The sequence below is a fragment of the Nelumbo nucifera genome, chromosome 4 (genome assembly GCF_055504915.1).
Source record: "Nelumbo nucifera cultivar China Antique chromosome 4, China Antique-T2T, whole genome shotgun sequence".
Lineage (NCBI taxonomy): Eukaryota > Viridiplantae > Streptophyta > Magnoliopsida > Proteales > Nelumbonaceae > Nelumbo > Nelumbo nucifera.
This window is the reverse complement of record NC_142652.1, coordinates 25,350,970-25,372,587: the sequence shown is the minus strand read 5'-3', so window position 1 is coordinate 25,372,587 and position 21,618 is coordinate 25,350,970. Positions and strand designations below refer to the sequence as shown.

General features: G+C 37.4%; 2 protein-coding genes across 5 annotated transcripts in view; one reads left to right on the top strand and one right to left on the bottom strand.

The window, feature by feature from the left end:
• Positions 1-2,935, bottom strand: part of PFT1 (phytochrome and flowering time regulatory protein (PFT1)) — a 30,690-nt gene extending 27,755 nt beyond the window's left edge. The window contains exon 1 of the mRNA XM_010266926.3: positions 2,409-2,935. Within this exon, the coding sequence (XP_010265228.1) occupies positions 2,409-2,506 (98 nt within the window). The 5' untranslated portion in view covers positions 2,507-2,935. The remainder of the gene's footprint in view (positions 1-2,408) is intronic.
• Positions 2,936-12,656: 9,721 nt separating this feature from the next.
• On the top strand, positions 12,657-20,453 carry LOC104603022 (uncharacterized). Of its 4 annotated transcripts, none has more exons than XM_010266927.3 (6): positions 12,657-14,032; positions 17,699-17,866; positions 17,953-18,214; positions 18,351-18,517; positions 18,733-18,882; positions 20,026-20,453. In XM_010266927.3, the coding sequence occupies exons 1-6, from the start codon at positions 13,916-13,918 to the stop codon at positions 20,380-20,382; spliced, it is 1,221 nt and encodes a 406-aa protein (XP_010265229.1). In that variant the 5' UTR covers positions 12,657-13,915; the 3' UTR covers positions 20,383-20,453. The 4 variants fall into 4 exon arrangements, with proteins under 4 accessions (XP_010265229.1, XP_088759719.1, XP_010265230.1 ...); XM_010266928.2 differs by lacking the exon at positions 12,657-14,032 and adding an exon at positions 14,262-14,481; XM_010266929.2 differs by lacking the exon at positions 12,657-14,032 and adding an exon at positions 14,272-14,481 and having other exon boundaries at positions 17,644-17,866.
• The last annotated feature ends 1,165 nt before the right edge of the window (positions 20,454-21,618 follow it).

Here is a 21,618-nt window from a genome sequence, read left to right as displayed (position 1 = left end):
TGGCATGAAGTGGCAGGGATTATTCGTGACATCTCAGAGGATGGGTGCGACACAGGTGTATCAAGGCGGGCTAATCTGGCAGCACCGTGGAAGGCCATCCACAAACTCATCCCTCAATTTCTCAGGTTTGTCAAGTATGAAGTTTGTTGCCTTGTTCTAGTATTTCTGTCCAGTTTTGGGAAGATATTTGGGTGAGAAATACCCCTTTAAAGGACCTTTTCCCTTTTCTGTTCTCTATCTCATTTTTAAAAAAGAGGCAATTTCAAAATTCGTCTCACCCTCAGGAACACTCCTGGATCCAAATTGGGATTTTGGTTTTCATTGTGGGTTAAGAGATGCTGAAATTGATTCTTTATCTCATTTGCTTGGCCTCCTTAATCAAATTTGTTTGTGTCCTTCCAAACCAGACAAAAGGGTGTGGGTCCCTAGTCCCAAAGGGATGTTTACTTGTGCCTCATTCTTTAAGTCCTTGTCTCAGTCTTACACTCAACAGGTCCTTCCCTCAAAGGAAATTTGGTTCAGGCCGATTGCCCCAAAGGTCATGGCTTTCTACTAGGAAGTGTACTATGGGAAAGTAAACACTTTAGATAACCTACAAAAGAGAAGACCCTTCCTTTGTATTTCTCCCAACTGATGTACCCTCTGTAGAGCTCACGGGGAGGATTGTGACCATCTATTCATTTCTTGTCCACTCTCTATAGAATTGTGGGTGTGGCTATTCTCTTTGTTTGGGTGTAGCATGTAATTAGAGCTTGCTAGAAAAAGTATGGTTGATCTTTGATCAGTCTACCTTCACCTGGCCTACAAAAAGAGGAAGATCAATGTGGAGATGTGCTAGAGTAGCCTTGATTTGGGCACTATGGGAAGAAAGGAATGATAAGATATTTCAAGAGAAGGAAAGAAATAACCACAAATTGAAGGACTATGTATTGGCTAGGGTAAAAACAATGGTTGAAGACTTTGGACCTGTTCCATCAGTTCTCCCTTAATGACTTTTGGAGAAATTGGTTGGCAATAGTGAGGTGCTCTTCCATCAAGAACAAGGTAGTGCCAACGTGGTGTCCTCAGGTTGAAGGCTCACTGAAGCTGAACTTCAACAGTAGTAGTTTGGGCAATCTAGGGTCATCTGGAATGGAGGGGGGTTCTGAGGAACAAGCTTGGGGAGGTTGCTCTATTGTACTTGGGTCCTTCAGGACTTGGTGACTGACTCTGTTAGGGAAGAAATGCTAGTTTCTGTACAAGGGGTGCAGTTTGCAAACCAAATGGGGGTACAGCAACTAATTATTGAGGGGGGCTCAAAGGTGGTGGTGGGCTGGTTAAGAAAACCTGAGAAGACTGTTTGGTGCTATAAGAACAAAGTTAAGAAGATTAAATGGCTAACAAGGAATACGCCGGTTTCTATTCAGTGGGTGGGGAGATCAGCAAATGCTTTGGCCGATGTGTTAGCCAAGCAAGGGGCAAATAGGGAAGAATTGTTTTGGGCTCAGATGTGATTCCAGTACTCTTTTCCTAATTTATTTGCATTATGTCAGGAGATGCTGCAGCTCACGCCTCTCCATGGGATCTCATATGAGATTGTAATCCTGAATCATTTTCTATTCTAATAAAATTCCATTATTATTCACCAAAAAAATATCTGTTAAACGTAACCTTCTAATTACACTTAACAGAAATAGAATATCTACCCCCTCATGAAATAAAGCCATTTTAAAATGGTCATGCGGGGTTGTTATTTGAAAATATTTTTTACATGTTTATTTCTGCTCAAATCGAAGCTTTTCCCAGAGGGAGAATTTAGGAAAAATCTAACACAATCAAAGGATTACCGTAATTACCATGATATGGTTTTCTCGGAATTCTCCACCACCGTTAACCAACTAAAGCAAGATTCTTCTACTTCAATCTCCTGAACAAAACCACCCTCCTTTTTTGTGTCTCAAACAATTTTTTAGTTGATTGGGTGACTCCTTGTAATAACCCAGAATTCCTATAAGAAGTGCCCCCCAGAATCCACTCAATTTTCATAATCACTTCCACAAGGGACTGAATGAAAAGCAAATGTAGTGAGCCAATAAACTACTGAAGGTGGATTGAACCAAAATTGTCCCGCCAGGTACGAGGGTGTACTTCTCCGAAATACACACCCCTAATGCAACCCAAGATGCAGAAGAAGGCTCTGAAACTCACAACCCCAACTAGTCAAAACCCAGCTCACCAATTTAAAAACTTTCTATCTTAATTCCACCAATTTCAAGTTACATGCATCGAACACAACTCCAAAACAAACAGTCGTGCAAATAGAGTAAATTTACCTCATCCTCCAAATCAGAGAAGATAACAAAAATAACAAATTACGAAATAAAGAGATGAAAAAAAAAACAAATTTTTCAAGGGAAAAATGAAAGAACCTGATAATCTTTTCGAGATAATCGGAGACAACGGTGTTCCAAAAGGGACCCATGGCCGCAGTCCCTTCGATGGCCACGATCAACTGTTTTTCGGCCATGTCCGGGTTTGATCTGCTTTAAGGAGGACCCAGCGGAGTCCCAATAAGGGTTTTTCCTCTCTTCTTCTTTCTCCAGCTGAAGGTGGGGAAAAAAAACAGAAGAGACCCGTGGGCTTTCCTTTCAAGTTCTCTCGTTCCCCAGTTCTCGGTTTACTTGTTGAGATGAAGTGATCATCAATGGAAGGATTTTTAAATGGTGGAATGATGCTACGCTGGCTTGGATAGTGACCGTTATCGCTCGTTGTGGGCGGCGGTTATGACTTATGACGTCTCTCGGAGTTTCTCTCGGTCTCGGAACAGTTCTGTAGGTCAGCTTTTCGGTATCGTATCGGATGCTAGCACTGTATGCTATTGACGGTTGCACCTGTTTTATTTACCATTTGCTATAACTGCTTAGCTCATGGTATCAGGTCGTATTCGGTGCACCATCGGACACGGTCAACTTTTGTGCCGAAAAAATTTATTCTCAAAACCTATATGGGGTTTCGTCGAATAATCTCTCCGGTCTTCTTGAGTTAACAAAAACAATACTCATCCCCAATACCCTTAACCAAGGTTTTCAAAACCGGACGGTAGAACCGGAAAAATCGATAACCGGTCACGTTTCACCCTAAAATCATAATTTGGCCAAAAACCATTTATTTGGTCAGTAAACCCCTCACCTGAGCGGTTAGACCATTTGGACCATCAATCCGGATAATGGTTTTTAGCCATTTTATGTTTTTTAATTTTCTAATTTTTTACTTTTTTTGTTAGAGCAGGTTGGCCGTTCGGATCAGACAGTCAGACTGCTTGACCCGGACCTAGAACGGCTCATTGTTTGGTCCAATCCTAACCCGACCTGATTGTCTTTCAATTGTATTTTTTATCACATTTTGAAAATCTAAAAGTCATCAATTTAAGTAAAATTTAGTTTATGAGTTATAAGGTATAACTTTTAAGGAAAACAAAACTAAACATTAAAAGAAACCCTAAAGTTGCATTTGTTTGCGATACAAACGCCAAATCGGGATATTTATATACCCTGATTCAGATTTATGAATGTTTGTTTGACATACCAAAATGCAATCATTGAGAAGTCAAAAATGTGTTTTCTATCCTAATGAGAGAGTATTATTATACCCATTTTTTGGATACAGACTGCTCTTTTGGTAATTGGTACGTTTGACCAAAAGTTTAGGCATTGGAGCATCCGTAGTTGAAGCATTTATTGATGGGGCCTACGCTCTGCATCAATTTTAAAACAAACAGGAAGAATACAATAATGGGTTACAATGTGAACCCACTTTGTGCATTCTTAAACCCAAAAGAATGTATTTGTGCAGAATACATATTTACATTTGCATTAGAACCAAATATGGCCCAAGGCTCCATCAGGGAAGAATGCAAATGCTGGTTTAGTGTATATATACACTTTGGTTCAATTTTGCTAATGTTTGGCAATAATGCATTTATGCATTAACAATGAAAAAAAACACACATACACACACAACTTCCAAGGCATGTTTACACCCAAGATGAGAGGAAATTTTACAACAAAAAAAGGGATGTACATTCGTGCTCAAAGTTGATTAAATGTTAAAAAAGTATATTTCAATATTGGGATTTGTATTTACACCCATTACAATTAAAAATCATTTGGCAAGAAAAGATTTATCAATGCAAACTATGCCAACTTTACATTTTGTATGGATTAGATTGAACTCTGCATATTTGCATTTGCACTCTTCCCAAATGGAGCCTAAGGCTATATAGATAGAAGTCATAGAAATTTACAAGAATACCTTGTATACAAGTAGGGTAAGAATGGCAATAAATCGGGTTCGGGGTAGGACTCCCTGTTCCTGACCCTTAGTCTGCATCCCCAACCCATTAGCCTTCATCCCAATCCCTAATGGGGACAAAGTTCCTTGTCAAGTACCCAAATCTACAATTTTTTTATTAACTTTTTTTGGAAAAAATTACTTAAAATAAACAAAATTTTTAGAATTAAATAATATTTTAAATATATTTAAAAATATTATATATATATATATATATGTAAAATCGGGGTCGAGGTAGGGCAGGGACATCACTCCCGCCAAGGTAGTCTCCATCCTGATATGGCCCATGTGTACGAATCAGCTAAACCTAAACCTGAACCGGAACCCAACTTGGATCAGAGAATCCAAACCCTAACCCAGTCAAGTTGGGCTTACCATTTAACCTGACCTACTTCACTACAACGAAATACAAATCCTACCAACTGGGGCGCCAACCAGTTGCTAGCTCTATTCATTCTTTGTGCAAGAACCATACATGATGGTAAGGGAGTTAGTTATACATTATAGTTACTTGATGCTTACGAGCAAAATATGCAACCAAGTGAAGAAATTGGTATAGATGTCTGTTTACGTGCACTCAAAAGAAACTTAAAAGAGAGAAGTAGTTTTCTAATATACTCCCAGTGTAGTTGCTTAATCCATAAGCTTGGCTTAGTATTAGCATTCAAAAGATTAACTTCTGTGAATCAGAGTGAACTGGCATTAGGATGTTTTCTGAATGACATCTGAAGGGATGAGTTGCAGATTTTCAAAACAATAATGTTTTGTTTCGGGCCTCCCATATTAGATGTAATAACACACAACATCTCTCAAATAAACAAGAAACTTTCTGTTAGCTAGGTTGGAGCCACAGAGTGATTTTAAGTATTTACTTGACGAAGATGTTGAGTCAATGAACTATGGGGATCTATTCCTTAGAAAGCGCTCTTCACACTGACCTCACAGTCATATCCCACCGTGTATTGAAAATATCTCCCATGAATAATAATATACAAGTACAGAACATATTCCCCATGTACGGTTGATACATGCTGTGATGAATAGATCGGGACTGCCAATTTGGGCTTTACACCATATATTCCACCTTAGTGAACAGACATCACTACATGTGAAGAAAATATGGAAAAGCATACACAAGGTACAGAGTTGATATTGAGTCGACAAGTGACAACCATTTGGCACACTTGTCCTTAAGCTTTTTAGATTCCTGTAAGATGATGATGATGATGGATAAGAGCTCACAAAAGACCTGTAAGCAGACTTTACTAAGTATGTACACTGTTATTTCTCTTCCATGATATTTGATCGTATTCCAATTTTTCTTTGACTAAAAACCTATGAGGTTTCTTAAGAAGAGAGGGAATTGAGATAGAAATAACTAATTTACAAATTCTATCAATTATTAAAATACTAATTTTGCCTCTAAAAACTAATTTTTTGAAATTATATATTTTACAAACTTAAATTATTACCCTAATTTATTTTACTTCATTAACTTGTGTTTGGATTTTTATCCCGCCTTAACCTTGTGACAGAAACAAATAGGGTTCAAAGTATCAATACTCTTTGATATACAAAATTTGCATATGAAAAAAGTTTTTCTTTTGTTAGGTATCTTTCAGACTTATTGTCATATCATATAATTTAATAGAAAACAAACCAAAGTTAAAAAGTCGTAGCATTTAGCATTTTGGAGACCCAAAGATATGATACAATATGCCTTATGCTGTGAATCTTAAAAAAATGCATCCCTTCATCATAAGAGCATTTATGTCCATGATGTTACAAGTGGAGGGGTTGGGATACTATTTCCACCCTAAGCAGCATTGGAAAGAAATTGGAAAAGTAAAATAGACCCCAAGATTAAAGATTTTATTTGGAGATGTTGCTGGGGGGCTATTGCAGTGAGAGAGAATTTATGGAAAAGGGGTATTGGGGTCTCTGCTGAATGTCCAATTTGACAAAAGAAAAATGAATCTATCATGCATGCTATCTTTGAATGTGATTATGTCAAAGCTTTCTTTTTCCTGTTTTGCTTTTCTTTCATTATGTACCCAAAAAAAAGGAACGAATAAGGGCATGTTTGTTTTCTTTTAAGATGAATCTTTTAACTTTAAGAGAAAAATTGTTGTTCGTTTCTTCTTATCTCTTATCTCTTAAAGTGCAATCATACAAGTTTTTGTTTTCCAATGATATCCCCAAAACGGTAAATAAAAACTCTCATATATGAGGTCAAAATAGATATTTGATAATTTTCAGAATTCAAATTTCAGAACAACATTCTCTGCATTCAGAGTTAAGAGGAAATAAAAGTTCACCAATACCAATATACCTCCTGGTGGGCGTTCTTTTTTCGGATTTTGAGGGGGGGAGTTAGTCAATGGGATTTTGGTTCCCATTGACCAAGAATCCCATGTTCTTTTTTCAGATTTATGTGAGGACCAGGGAAAGTTTATTTTCCTGGGTGATACCCATCTACTAGGTGGGTAAATAACTTTCCCACCTAGGGGGAAAGTTGCTAACACTTGAATGGGACAAAAATTCCATTTTTAATAATGGATTTTTATGGCTAAAATTGACATTGCCTTATTTACATGAGAAATAAAAGAATATGGGTGAATGCACTTACCCGAGTAAGTGTTTCCTAGGAAAAACTTATGCCCAAGTAACTGCATTTACCTGGGTAAGTAACTTACCGAAAAATGAACAGGATCATAGTATTTGACCAAAACCTCTGTAAAAGTATTAGTAATTTACCCTTTTCCCTTATAAGTAGGAAAAGTTTTTTAATCATCTCAAATTTGTGTTTGAACTTCCTAGTAGTGAGGACAAAAGATAAACAAATCAAATGGACCCTCAATTCAATCCAATTATATGACAAAAAAAAAATCAATTCAATTATATGATGAGTTGGGATATCTTTTAAAGATAAACAAATCAAGTTCGACTCTTAAGTTATATATCTATTTATCATTCACTTCAAGTTTGAATATTACCCAATCCAATCCAATAACAATCCAATTCGTTTAGCATTCCCTTCTTCATAAATATGTGTGTCTGTTTTACTTACTCTTTTGCCCTTAAAACTATGTCTTTAATTAAAGAATAGTGGACATGGTAGGCATTTTGTTGATAAACTACTGTGCAGTATATTTTGTGCCAAAACATACATCTCATTTCTTGATTCCTGATGTCATGATTTAAATTGAAATATTGAGACTTAAAACACCCCTAGTACCAAATACCAAACACCCGTTTATTAGCTGCACAAGACCTACAAAGACAACAGTTTTGCTTGGACTAAAGATGTTTTTCATCAATCCTAACACTTTGCTAAATCTTACTAGAAAGAAAAGTGGCGTCAAACTTAACAGTAGTACCTTAATTTTCTGATGTTTGAATTATGAGATCAAAACACCATGACTCTTATTAAGAAATTGTTTTTTTTTCTTTTATTGATAACTCAAGATTTCAAAGGAATTGTTTTAAACATAACATATTGACAAACAGGATTCAAATAGGTCTTAGGCCTGCCTACCCCTAAGTGTGCCAATCATGGTTTTCAAAACCAGACCGAACCGGATGGTCGAACTAGAAAAACTAGTAACTGGTCAGCCCCTGGGTCCGGTTATACTAAAAATCGGAGATTTCTAAAAAACATTGAAAAAGTCAAAAAACCGCTGACTCGGGCAGTTGGACCACTAAACCATTGGACCCAGGCAGCAGTTCACGGGTTACCCTTTTTATTTTCACTGGTTTAAATAAAAAAACAAAAAATAAAATGCCTTCAATATCCCCAACCCATAATCTAATGTTTAGTCCCTTTAGGGTTAGAACCCCATTTTCCGTTCTAACCCTTCCCTCCTCTCAACCCTCACACCCAACCGACCACCTGCAGCGGCCAACACCTCTGGCATCCGACGGCGATATACACCGACCGACGGTGGTTAATGGCAACCGGCGACGGCGAGTTTACAGTAGTAAGAGTTGCACCGGCCAGCACTTGTAGGCTCCAGTAGTAAGAGTTGCGCAAGCAAGTTTGCAGCGGCGGGCGGCGAATTTGCAGTGGCTATTTGACAAGTTTTCTCGATCGTCGCTACAATTCTTAATAGCAGTGATCTACCCAACATCCTCCTTACCTGGCCACTCTCTCTCATTTCCTTCTCTCCCTTTTAGTTTCTCTGGATTAATCCTCCACATTCTATCTGTCTCTTTAATTTCCCTCTCATCTTAACCTCCCAAGCACCCACAAAGCCCTGTACATCGTCGTCCCAAATGCATGCTCTTCGTTTAACCTGTGAAGATAACTAGGAACCATAATCATTCATCGATTTCAGGTAGATCATCTGAAACTGTTGTCCCTATTCATTGATTTCATTATGGGGATACTACAAACAAATCAGCCTCTCAAATCAAACCTATCGTTCTTCAACCCAAAACCCCATTTTTTTTTCTTTTTTTTCTTTTTTATTTAATTTTATGCTATTTTTTATTATTTATAAATATATTTTTTTTATTTTTAATATATTTATGATGTCACGGGTCGAACTGTTCGATCCAGATGGTTGAATCGCTTAACTAGAAACCAGTCCCCTGATCGGTTCTATTTCTGGTTCATTTTTAAAAACCATGGTGTCAATGGACCGGTTTTGGATTAGACCCCGTCCAGTCCAAAATCAATTTGGATGGATTGGATGGACCAATAAGACATATTGGATTGGATCAATCCGGTCCAAAATATCTATTAGATTGGATTGGACCTGGTCCGTCCGAAACAATTTTATATTGGATTGGGTTAGATTAATCCAATATCTGGTCCATTGATATAAGATAAGAATATATATGTCAATGGGCTGGGTTTGGATTCAAACCAATCTAAATCAAAATGAATTTGAATAGATTGGATAGTCTAGACATTGAATTTGACCGGTCCAAATTAGTCCAAAACATTCATTGGATTAGATTGGACCTGGTCCATTTATAATGGACTTGCATTGAACTAGATCAGATTGGACCAAATCCAAACCCCTACCTACCCCTAATGTGGGTCAACCCCCCCCCCCCCCAATGTATATTTTCTGTACTAGTGGGCCATTGATACGATATATATGATATGGTTCGATATGCAACAAAATTTTATAGCTTTTTGAGGGTTTCACCCCTTTGTAATATCAAATTGCATTATCAGGAAGAAGACTACCTACTCTAATCTAAGGCCAAGCTTAAATCCTATGTTTCTTAGAGATGAGTCTTCCTTTTCTTTTTACATATGTCAAAAAAAATATAGGTGTTTATGTTTTCTATGATCTGTAATTTATCATTTAGATATGGTTATATTTCATGTTATAATAGTTTTTTGGGATTATAACCAATAAGGGCAACTTTTGGGTCTTATTATCAATAAAAATAATCTTTTTAACATAATTTTTAGAATATGGTAACTTTTTTAAAAAATATAAAAAAGGGGTAGAAACATTGTTCATCTTCTTCCTCCTTCAGACCACCGAACAAATCTCCCCACCTCCGGTCTCTCTCTCTCTCTCTCTCTCTCTCCTCCTCCTCCTCCTCCTCCTCCTCCTCCTCCTCCTTCTTCTTCTTCTTCTTCTTCTTCTTCTTCTCTGCACCTTCGTTCTTCTTCTTCCCCTTGGTGTTGAGATAGTCAGGACCTTTGTTCTTGTCTACACCATCTTCTCTACAACTAACGCCAAGAGAAACACCAGAGACTAGAGGTAGGGAAGAAAGAAGAGAAGCAAGGTATATATACTTACAGGGACATGGGAGTCTTTGGTGTTTCTCTTGGCATCAGTTGCAGAGAAGAAGAAGAAGAAGAAGAAGAAGAAGAAGAAGAAGAAGAAGAAGAGAAAAAGGAGGAGGAGGAGGAAAGAGAAAGATAGAGACAGGAGGTGGGGAGAGGAGATTTGTTCGGTGGTCTGAAGGAGGAAGGAGATGAATAGTGTTTCTACTCTTTTTTGATATTTTTTAAAAAAGATACCCTATTCTAGAAATTATGTTAAAAAGATTATTTTTATTGATAATAAGACCCAAAAGTTGCCCTTATCAGCTATAATCCCTAGTTTTTTTCCTAATCTCTGTAATATTTTGCATATCATCCATGTCTAAATTAAACAAAGAAGATATATCATTGCATTGCTTGCTTTCAGGCAAAGTTTTATCCATTTTAAGTTTTTTAAAAAGTAGTTTTATTAATTTATGTGAACAAGCCTGGATGCCTAGCCTGGCCCATGATCATCCCCGATAACCAGTTGATCCTTCAATTCCAAAACAGAGAAAAAAATTTCTATTCTCTTAGACTTTTTTAATATAAGGATTCGGAAGTTGGTCCTTTTTTTACCTAAAATTGTTTGGTTGTTGATGATTTGAGTTCCCATCCCTACAAAATGATTTATCCTTTCAATCATCTTTCTCTCTCTCTCTCTCTCTCTAAATTATAGCTTGAGTCAGCTCAACATTTAAAATGGTGTTTTAGGTTGGTTTAGAAACCAACAAAACTCTAACAACCGATTGTATATTTCAAATTATAAAAACCCTCGCCATATCACTAGATGCATATGTGGTTGTTGCCATTATGAGACTCTTAATCCATGTTAGACACAACAAAAAGCTTATACTGAAATTGCCCTTAATGTTGGGTTATTTGAAAAATAAAAAAAGGGTTTTCAGTTTTTCTCCCACTCCCTCTGTCTTTCGATCTCCCTCCCACTCTCTCATTCTCATAATCATCTCTCTTTGCTCAACGATTTTGTGATTTGAAAAAAAAAAAAAGTTTTAAATTCTCTCTATCAATCTCTCTCATTCTCTCCCTCTCTATCAATCTATCATTCTCCCTCAATCTCTCTCATTATGTTTCTTGGTTAATCTCTCCTTCTCCTTCATTCTCTCTGGTATTCTCTCTCTTAGTCGATCTCTCCTTCTCCCTCAATCTCTATCTGTTTCTCTCCTACTCCCTCTCTCATTCATTTTTATTTTTCTTACACACTTATACAATATTAACCAGATTGTGTTAAAGAACATAAGACCAACTTGGCATGGTTCTATCTTCTTCAACCCAATTTGATAAAAATTCACAAGAAACTCTTGGCTATGAAATTTACCCCAACTCGATAGAAGTTTATAATTTGATTGTACAAGTGGTTGGTCTTATGTTTTGTTATACAATCTGATTAATATCGTATAAGTGTGTAAACAAATAAAAAAAAGAATGAGAGAGGGAGAAGGAAAAGGAGAGAGACTGAGAGAGAATGATAGAGATTGAGGAAGAAGGAAAGATTGACCAAGAGAGAGAATGAGGGATGACTGATTGACCAAGAAATAAAATGAAAGAGATTGAGGGAGAACAATAGATTGACACACACACACACATACAGAGAGAGAGAGAGATTGACAAAGAGGGTGTAAATATAGAAACCGGAAATCATTTTTGTTTATTTTCAAATCGTACAATCGTTGAACATAGAGAGACAACTATGAGTGTTAGAGAGTGGGAGGGAGATCGAAAGACAGAAGGAGTGGGAGAGAAACTAAAAACTTTTATTTGAATTTTCAAATAACCCAACATTAAGAACAGTCTTGATATAAGCTTTTTGTTGTGTCCAATATAGATTAAGAGTCATATTTTGGCAACAGCTACATGAGCCTCCAATGACATAAGCGTCCAACAAGCCCACTATCTAAATTAGAATCTGCAAACGGACCGGGATATACCGGCAGGATAGGCAAAAGCCCAACGCAGCCCAGCCCAATAACCATGGTCATGCGTTTCGTCTCATGTCAACAATGAAAAACTGTTACACACATACTTCCGGGATGCACGAAGAGCTGTCACAGACGTAGCAGAGAGTCTTTTGGCCACTCAACTTTCTATATAAACGCCAGCCCCTTTCACTCAGATTCTCAGAAAACCAACACTGCTCAAACTATAGATGGCGACAACAACCGATTATATGTGTATGTCAGGCTTCGTTCCTTCACGTTCAAATTCACTTGTCTGTACTGCTCTGTTGCTCTTGCTGACATGCTCAGTTGTGCACCATGTCAAGAGCGATCAGATTGGATGCATCGCGGCTTGCCTACAAACGTTCTCAGCTTGTTCGCTTGGATGTGCAGCAAAAGGTGAAGAGGCGACGGCCTGCATCCAAGGATGCTTGGCTCCCTACATGATGTGTGCAGGACAATGCAGTCCATCCCCAACACCCCCACCCCCACCTTGCGCCATTATTAAATAGAAATAGATTAGTGCACTTAATATTTGATAATCTCCAAGCTAGTGATATATAGCTTGATGGGTCATCGAAAATTTAGATTTCTATCAAGTTCAATTGTTTTGTAACTTTGCATAAATGGGCTTTACAAGGCTTCAACTCAAATATATATAAGATAAAGACTTGAAAAGCAATATCTATCAAGTTCTGCAGAGTTTTGATTCATAGACTCCAGTTGTTTCAGAGTCAGTGTAATGAGAATGCCGGGCGGAACCAACACTGGGTAATGGCCCTCTGTTTGTTCATTGTTCTTGCCTTGGATGCAGAAAAGCAAAATCTAATTACAATAGTAAACAGTAGAACTCTCCCATCTGAGGTTCGAGGTTTTATCAACTCCCCAGTTTCAAGTTTTGTGAAATTTTTGCTATAGAGGTCGTAGTAATACAAGTCATCTTCGAATGATTCAAACTAGAGCATCCGATTCTGTATGTCTGTGAGTGCAAACTCTCCTTTCCCATGCAATCTATTATCAAACACGGCCATAAGATCTAATCAGTATTCCTTCACCCACATGTGACTGCAATAGTCCTTAATAAGCCTGTCAATTCCGCCAAAGACAGCATCCATTTCTTCAAAACGGCTTAGAGAAAGCAGCTCAGTGAATGAGTGAAAGTAGACCAATCAAAGCTTCAGCCCTCCTAAACAGGCCCCATGATCTTATTTGGCTGCTGTAGGAGGTAAGGTCAGCTGTGGAAGTTGAAATGTCGGCCGTTCTGAAGGCAATTCTTTCTGCTGCAGCCAACGGATGAAAGATAATCTTTGCGGAGTCTGATTCGTTGGTTTCAATCTCTATTTTTTTCTTTTTCTAATTGGGAACGCCTTGTTCTGCCCTTGCTCCTGTTCAAGTATTTTGTACAAGCTGAGTTGTTTTTTGTAACAGAGTTTTACCCATTTGATGGCTGAAAAGGCCAAGTCTTTGACCATGGATGGAGCCATGGAGGTAGTTTGGCGTTGACGACTGCAACAGTGTTTTCTTGCAATGGATATTTTATTTTGATCAGCGAAGCTATGCGGCATTGAAAAAGTCAGCCAGATATAACAAACCACTGGCCCCGCCTCCAACCCTTAACCGTTAACATCTACAGATCTACCACCAGTGTGAGACCATTAAAGCCAGGTTCAGCCTCAAGGCCATGCCGCTCCCCTGGTTCGTCTCACTCTGTCGCATACCTTCTTTCTTTGGTAGGTATGTGGTATACCAATTCAACTCTGCTGCATTACGGTAACCATGATAGCGAAAGTAGTGTGTCGGATTTGGACAAAGAGAGCAAGGCTGAAGAGACAAGGAAAAGGAAGGAGGTGAAGCGATGAAAGCGACAATGGTGGGTTCCCGGAAAGGAGCAAATATCAGGATTATCACAGGCACCATTCTTGGAGGCATCCTTGGTTTCTTCGTTATGCATCGCGTCGAAACTAGCTACAAGGTTCCCTTTCCATGAGCTCGGCTTTTATCGTTATTGGTATTTATTATTATTTTTACTTAATAATAAATTCATTGTTCCAAAATAAACAAGTATATGGGTTTTATCTCAGAATTTTTACATCTCACTGGAATGGGATTCTTTTCTTTTTTAATTTATTTTACTTCTATTTGGGTAGTTTGTGATTAAGTTGCGGTCAACTGTGGTTCTCTAAATACATGAAAAAATGAAGGAAAGACTGCGGAGTATGAAAACGAACGGAAGAGGAGAGAGAAGTCGGAACAGTTCGAAGACATCTCTTAGCCTTGAAGAATCGTTTGCTTGTTCTTTTGTTTCCTTGTCTGTTGTGTTCATTTTAGCTTTGGGGTGTAACTAGCTAGAGTTTTATAGAATTTTTATTTGGAACGACGATGTTGCAGTTTGGGGACCCGGCGAAATTGAAAACTAAGAAGGTAAGCATCTTTCACTGGATTATAATTTAATTGGTTACTGGGTCGAGCTTGAACTTTTATTGATAATTTGTTTTGATGCTGGATTTATTGGGTTTTTTCGGTTTGGGTGTTCAATTCCATTCAGTTTAATTATGGAAGGCAAAAACTGAGCTTTATTTTACCTTTCTAAAAAGAAAATCAGTTATGAGCTTCCTGGTGATGGTAGATGTAACAATTGCAATTTGTATTACTCGTTGGAATTTCTGTTACATAGAACTCCATACACATAATGAAAGTTGAAGTGGCATTCAAATTGTGGAGGTCACACTTCCTAGTTTGCATCCCCTATGCAAATTTTGTTTCAGTAGAATTAGAGAGAAATACCCTCGTCTGTCTCCTTATAATTAGTAGGTTTAGGAAATTTGGTCAATATATGGTAAGCTCCATTTTACTTAGGTGAAAAAGGACATTTTTTTTCCAGATGCATGATTTGTAATAAGTATAAAAAATAAATCATCCATTCTTCTGCAAATAACCAATACAAAAATATAATTTTGAGGATCCTTTTCTTTGTTGTTCACTACTTGTTCTTGTTCCTCTGATACCATGTTAGAATTGTTAAATTCGTAAAGAGAGAAAGAATAAAGAGCCAAATTTGTTTGGCTTTGAGGGAACTCAATAGTCATCACTTAAACCAATTCTAATATTACCCTGGCTAGAGAAACAAATTGCCCATATATCCTGGAGCAGATGCCATTTTTTCTTATTCTTTTTCCCACTAGGTTTAACCAAGTTGCATAGTATCAGTACATTCAACATTTGGAGATGAATCCAAAATCCAAATACACAGATTATTCTTAAACCAGATCCCAACCATTTTCTTTTTTTTTTCTTCTTTCTTTTCTAGTAAATGCATCCACTTATATTCCCCTTAATTAGAACCATCCAAGTAGTATAGTTTTGCATTTCAAGATCAACCAAGCCCAAAAAAGATCATGGCTTGAACTTGAAGGAGGGGTCACCCATCAAAACTTAAAGCTCCATGGACTAGGGGATTGTCCAAACTGACTAAAAGGTCTCATGGGTTTCCTTAATGACATTAGAACCCCATCCTAGAAGAGGTTCCAGTTGATAAGCATTTCCTTAGTCAAAGCAGGTATTGTTATAAAATTATGGTTAGTAGACAGGTAGCAGATTTATTTGCAAAGATTCAGGAACACTACCCTAGCTTAGGTAGGGAAGAATCAGGGGTGTTCTCTGTCAATCAAATCTTGTGTGAGGGCTCTGGCTGGTGGTTCCAACCCAGACTTTCCCTACAAATTAATGGGTGCATGGTGTTCCATCAAAAGTGGCCTTTGCTGGATGAGTGTGCTGGGGAAATGCCTTATGAGAGACAACTTGCACAGAAGAGGTGCAAGATAATGGATATACATATCACTGCAATGCCCTGGTCGGGCATCACAAACCTTGAGTTTACGGATATCGAAACTCACGAGTCCAGGATTCTGGACTAGTGCAGTGAGGCTAGTCATGGAAATAGGAATGTGCTATTAGGAATTTCTAAGCTCAGTTTTGTTGAGACAGAACTCCCACTTGTCAACAAGACACATTGGTTCTAGCTTTTCTGGAATAGCAGAGACCTTGAGCCTGCATTCATGACTTCTCCCACAAGGAGGGGGAATTATAGCAGTTGGCTTGTGACAGGCGCTGATACCTGGTCCCTCACTCTACATGTGTCTCTCCACCGAAGCAACCTGGGATCTGCCGCCCCAACTAATACAGACCAATCTGGAATATTCTCAGGTGGTGTACGTCTGCATGGACGATTCACCCCTATAAATAGAAGACTTGGTTTCCTACTAAAGGGATCCTTTTTCCAAGAAACCTAACACTCTCAACCCCTATACCCTTTCCTCCTCCTCACTCACTCTATCACCGATTCCACCATCTGGATCTCAACTTTCAGAGCTTACAAACCATATCCATTGGCTTACAGTTAGCATTGAGGATCTCAACTTTCTAGATTTTCTTTTGAGTATTCTCAACATATGTTAGGTGTGTCCTCAGTCTATGTTTGAGTTGTTGGATGGCTGGATGATAAGGTTATTAGTGGCAGAGGTGAGAAAGTCTCTGGATGATAAGGGTCTTGGTAGGGATAGAGAGGAACAATAGAGCTTTTAACAGTGAAGTCTCTGTACTTACTAGCCTTCATCACATATTCTTCACAAGAGATTTATTCTACTTATCTCTCAATTTCCTTGAGCAAAATTAGCATCATGTCTCTCTATATGGCTGATTAGGGGGGCATTGTCCCTTTGCTTGTTTGTCATTTTAATCCTCTTTAATCACCCCTCTTTGTTATTCTAACTATAACCAGAACAAGGGTTCTATCCTTTCATTTCCCCCCCTTTTTCTCTGCAAATTAACACACCACACATTGTTTCTCCTCCATGTCTCTTTCACATTCAACATAAATAAGGTTCTTCCCTTAATTTATTTATTTTTCCTATTCCTTGATTTATTACACACATTTTGTGTCTCTTATTTTCTTTCTTCGTATTAACAAAACAAGGAATTTTATGTCATCTTTGATATTATTTTTTACTTGCTAAACTAAGTAAGAATATAAACTAATTCATAAAAAATAGGGAAACAAGCAAAACTTATTTGGGCTTTTCATATGAAAAATCATTTCTTTGACAATTAATGTGACAATGCAGGTTCAAGTCTGAGAGAACCCTCTTTGTTTAAAAAAATGCCAAAGGTTAGGTCCATATCTAGTCTACCCCTTCCAAGACCCTAGATAGCTAGGATAAACATTAGGTAATGGCCTTTTTTTATTGCCTTGACATCAGTGTCTTGGTAACCCAAATCTTTGCTAGGAAACAACTTAGGCATAGTGATTAGTGAGCTTCCTGAAGAAGATTTAATTAAGATGTCTATTGAATTGCATAGTCATACCCTTGAATCCATTTCAAAAAGACCTTTCATAATATGTTAGGTAAACCATAAACAAGTTTCTTTGCCTAGATTTGTTAAATTATTACATAGATTATGAGTTTGAAATATAAGAACAGGCATGTTATTAACTATACCTGATTTAGTTTGTTTAAGTGGGAAAAATAGGATTGTCTATTTTGTGACATGCATTCCTTATTTAGATTTTTTGGGTGATGTTGTCAGGAAGGTGATCTTAAGCATTACTAGATACACCATTTATATGAGATTGACTTGGCAGGTTGTGTTTGAAGATGTTTTCATTGCACGTGATTCTGGTACATTAGAGCAGCTGAAGGAGCTAAGTTCCAGGCGTAGAGCAGTTGAGGAGTCCATTAATGAGAATAACTTTATTACAAGGGCTATTGCAAGAGAAATGGCCGGAGGGTTGACTTCTCACAATGAGCAGGTATTATTGGTTTTGGTCTAAAACTAAGCACCTAGTTCATATGTAGCAACTAGCAAGTTGTACTTATGTTTGCTAAAATATCATAGGATCTGCAAAAGCTAGAAAGATATTTGCCACTATTGGAAAATTTTGTGGCTCATGTGGAATCAGTTAGCAACAATCAGCAGATGGTTCGGTGGACTTCAGACCTTATGATAAGATGGAGTAGTGCTCTTTGTGCTTCTCCTGTCTTCAGTTTTATGGGTCCAAAATTTTTTCGCATTGATAACCTGCACTTTGAGCTTAGCATGACTCTTTTCCTTTATGGTGCACTTCTTCGGGAAAGGGCTTCAGAAGTTCTAAAAGAAGGTAGTGAAGTGGATTTCTTCCTGCATTTTACACTCTACAACTACAACTGCCATTGCTATTGTTATTTTTTTATTGGTTTATTTGAATTTGTATTTGGATGATTATCGTGATTTGTGCTACCATGAATGCAATGCAGATCTAGTACAATCTGCCACTCTTTACAGAAAAGCAGCAGGGGTTTATGACCATTTGGCTAATGAGATACTTCCATCTCTGCAGCCTGACTTGGCTAAGGATAGGATACCAGAAGCTACACCATCTATGTCCACTATTATGAGTCTGATTTGCTTGGCTGAGGCTCAGGTTAGTGATATTTTCTATTACTGTCTTAGCTCTTCAGGATTTTTCACCGTGATGTTGCTAATTCCACATTTCACAATCCAGTTGTCAACTAATATGTTTTGTTTAGCAGTTCGATTTTTTTTCCTTTCATGTTTATTTCTGGATTTAGTATTATGAGAGGATTAATGTTTGTTCTAATAGATTTGAACTGCGATTTTTATTATAATTATGCTTAGGCTGTAACTATAAGAAAGGCAGAAGAAAAGGGAACTACTAAAAGTCTTTTAGCAAAGTTGCACTGTGGCATTACACAGTCACTTGATGAGGCCACTGACATTCTATATTCTACCATGGGGGACTGCAATGATATTTCAATGAGGTTTCTGGTATGTATTACCTTCAATTGATTTTTTTCCTCAGTGAATAGTGAATACATGTTTGTTTCATCTGCAGTGTACCTCTCAGTTACTCTACTGTTATTCTGTTGATATTTATTTTCTTTGTAGATTATGTAGCTTATAGTGATACTTCTTCATGATTTCCCAATTTATTTTCCTTGAAGAATGTATTACTATTTATTCTTGGAATTCATTGAGCGCTTCTTACATTCATAATTCATTAATATTACAAGAAAAAAAATCAACTTTTTGTAGTTGGAAGAAGCAATATAGTGATAATGACAAATTTTCCTTTGGTAAAATATTTCATAGTTGTATTTTTTTCTTCCTTTTACTGAAGTTTTGTCGTTAGCATATTTACACCCTGATTTTCCCTTCTCCTTGTATTATTAATGGTATATCTTCCTTAGTCCCCCTGTAATTTGGCTTTTCAATAATCAGTACACTAGGACTGTTATTCCTCATTTAGATATTACTTAATAATTCCTTCTTATTAGGCATTTTTTGTCTTCATACAACTTTTGTTTTGGATTAACAATGAAAACATAAGGGAGAAAGAAAATACAAAAATGGGGAAGAGAGTTTCCTAGAAGACCTCTCTATTCAAACGAAATTTGGTTAATCGGTGCTCAAATAATTGGGTTTTATAAGGGCAACAGAGAAAATAAATGACCGTGATTTGAGTCATTTGACAAATGTCAGATTTGACCAAGTAACATTCTAACTTAGATGGCATTTGTAAATCTCCAAATATTCGTTATCAATATCATATTCTGTTATCCTTAAGCTGGATTTCTGTTTCTTGGGATAAAAATGCAACTTCATTCTATTGGTTTTTTAGTAAAACCAATGCTTAATTGCTTGAATTATTTATCCAAATGGATTTGGTAATGCTTTCCTCTTGACTTCATAATTATTATACATTGGGGGATCCTTTTACATGTTGTACTTGTACATTTGGCGTGTGCTTATGATTGATTGGGTATTAAATTAGTTAAATTTAAGGGGTTCATCAAATGAAAGCAATCATAGGTACTGAATCTCTCTCTCTCTCTCTCTCTCTGTGGTATCTTCCTACAGTGCTACATTTTAGAGTTGATAGATAACCAAGTAATGGTAAATTTTGTGCAGGACTACATACCAGCTTGCAGAGCCCTACATGAGTTGAAAAGCCAGAAGCACCTCGCAGAAGACTTAAGTGTAGATCAAGTTGGGGTTGCAATTGGAGTTCTTCACCATGCTTTGGCGATCTCTCAGGAAAAAATGCCAGGGGAAGAGGCATGGTGTTTGGTTTTCAGAGAGGAGATGGATGCAATGAGTGAGATGCTTAGGAAACTTGAGCATGAGAATGAAATAGTATGGCATCAGAAAGTCTGCAGTGATGGCAAGTTGCCATCCCTTCAAGGAATGAAAATAGTGAAAGCAATACCTTATTGTAGTCAGAGTTGGGAGAGAGAACTTGTTTTCAAGATTCCAGAGAATGAATGACCACAAGGTGGTATCTCTTTCACTTAATTTAGAGAAAGCAAAGCATATCAATATTTTTACGCTTCTTCAAATATTTCCACTCTTGAATAAGCACTTGTTTTAAAACATTTATTTTTAACATAAGCACTCCCAAACATAGCCTTAGTTCAGTTCTGTCATAACCGTAACTGGTGCCTGATATACTCTTTATGACTTCGATGACTGTACAAGCCTACACAAGGCTTCTGAAATTGAGCAATGACCTGTGACCCGACCAAACCTGTGCAGGGCCTGGTAGAAATCCCACGATCAGGAGTTACTATTTCCATAAAATCCTCTATTGTGCTTGGCATGGCATTGCATACAAGCAATATGCAATAACCCTTGTGCACCCACCGGTAAGGTAGTCATTAGCCATCATTGCTTGGTAGATGTATAAATTAGAATTGAAGAATGTGATATGAATGAAATGATATGAGAATGGGGTCCCTCCACTATCATGCGCATCATTTCCACATTTTGGTGTGGGCTGTGCAGCCATGGGTCTCTTGCCACAATGTTGAATGTTCGGTAATGCGCACCTCTTTCTCAACCATATTTCTGTTAAATGGTTCAGAAGATTGCATGCTGATCATCAGGTTCATGCAGCTTCTGGGTCCCTCTGGAATTACAAAAACACCTTGTTCATCGTGCTTCCTTCCAGGTTATTGTTTTGTGCAAGTAACCAGGTTTTGCCTTCTAGTGAGTTGTAACACCATCTATCTCCTAACCAAATTTTTTGGTTCATATCGTTCAGTACAAACACTTTAAGCTCAGTTTGGGAAGAGTACAAATACAAATATGTACAATACAATTACATATAAAATAATACAAGATACAATGTTTTTCGCTCTACATATTTGCATTTTTACTCCTTCCAAACTGAGCCTCAGTGGTAAAATCTACGGAGTTCATACCTGCAAGCCCATATTTCCTTGAAATAATCACGATACTGAGTCGTTATCAATTTATCTGGCAGTAGATCAATCAACTATATATGTTTTTATTTGACAGGAATTTAGAAAGCCTCAAGACCAATAATCTCAATCTCCCATTTAACCACAAGCAGAAGGGGACATTTCCCATCCTTACTGTATTGGCATATAGTGTTGGAAATTTAACTTCAGCTTAAAATAATATATTCTAATCTGACTTAAGTTGGATTGCTTCAGTCAGCTTTTGTTATATACCAGTACAAGTTGCACCCTTCGGGCCTTT

Bases quoted from the DNA above. Each gene is read 5' to 3' on its own strand.
- LOC104603022 (XM_010266927.3), top strand. From the start codon at position 13,916: ATGAAAGCGACAATGGTGGGTTCCCGGAAAGGAGCAAATATCAGGATT. The intron at 18,518-18,732 runs GTTAGTGATATT...AATTATGCTTAG, and splicing joins TTTGCTTGGCTGAGGCTCAG to GCTGTAACTATAAGAAAGGC. The intron at 18,883-20,025 runs GTATGTATTACC...AATTTTGTGCAG, and splicing joins ATATTTCAATGAGGTTTCTG to GACTACATACCAGCTTGCAG.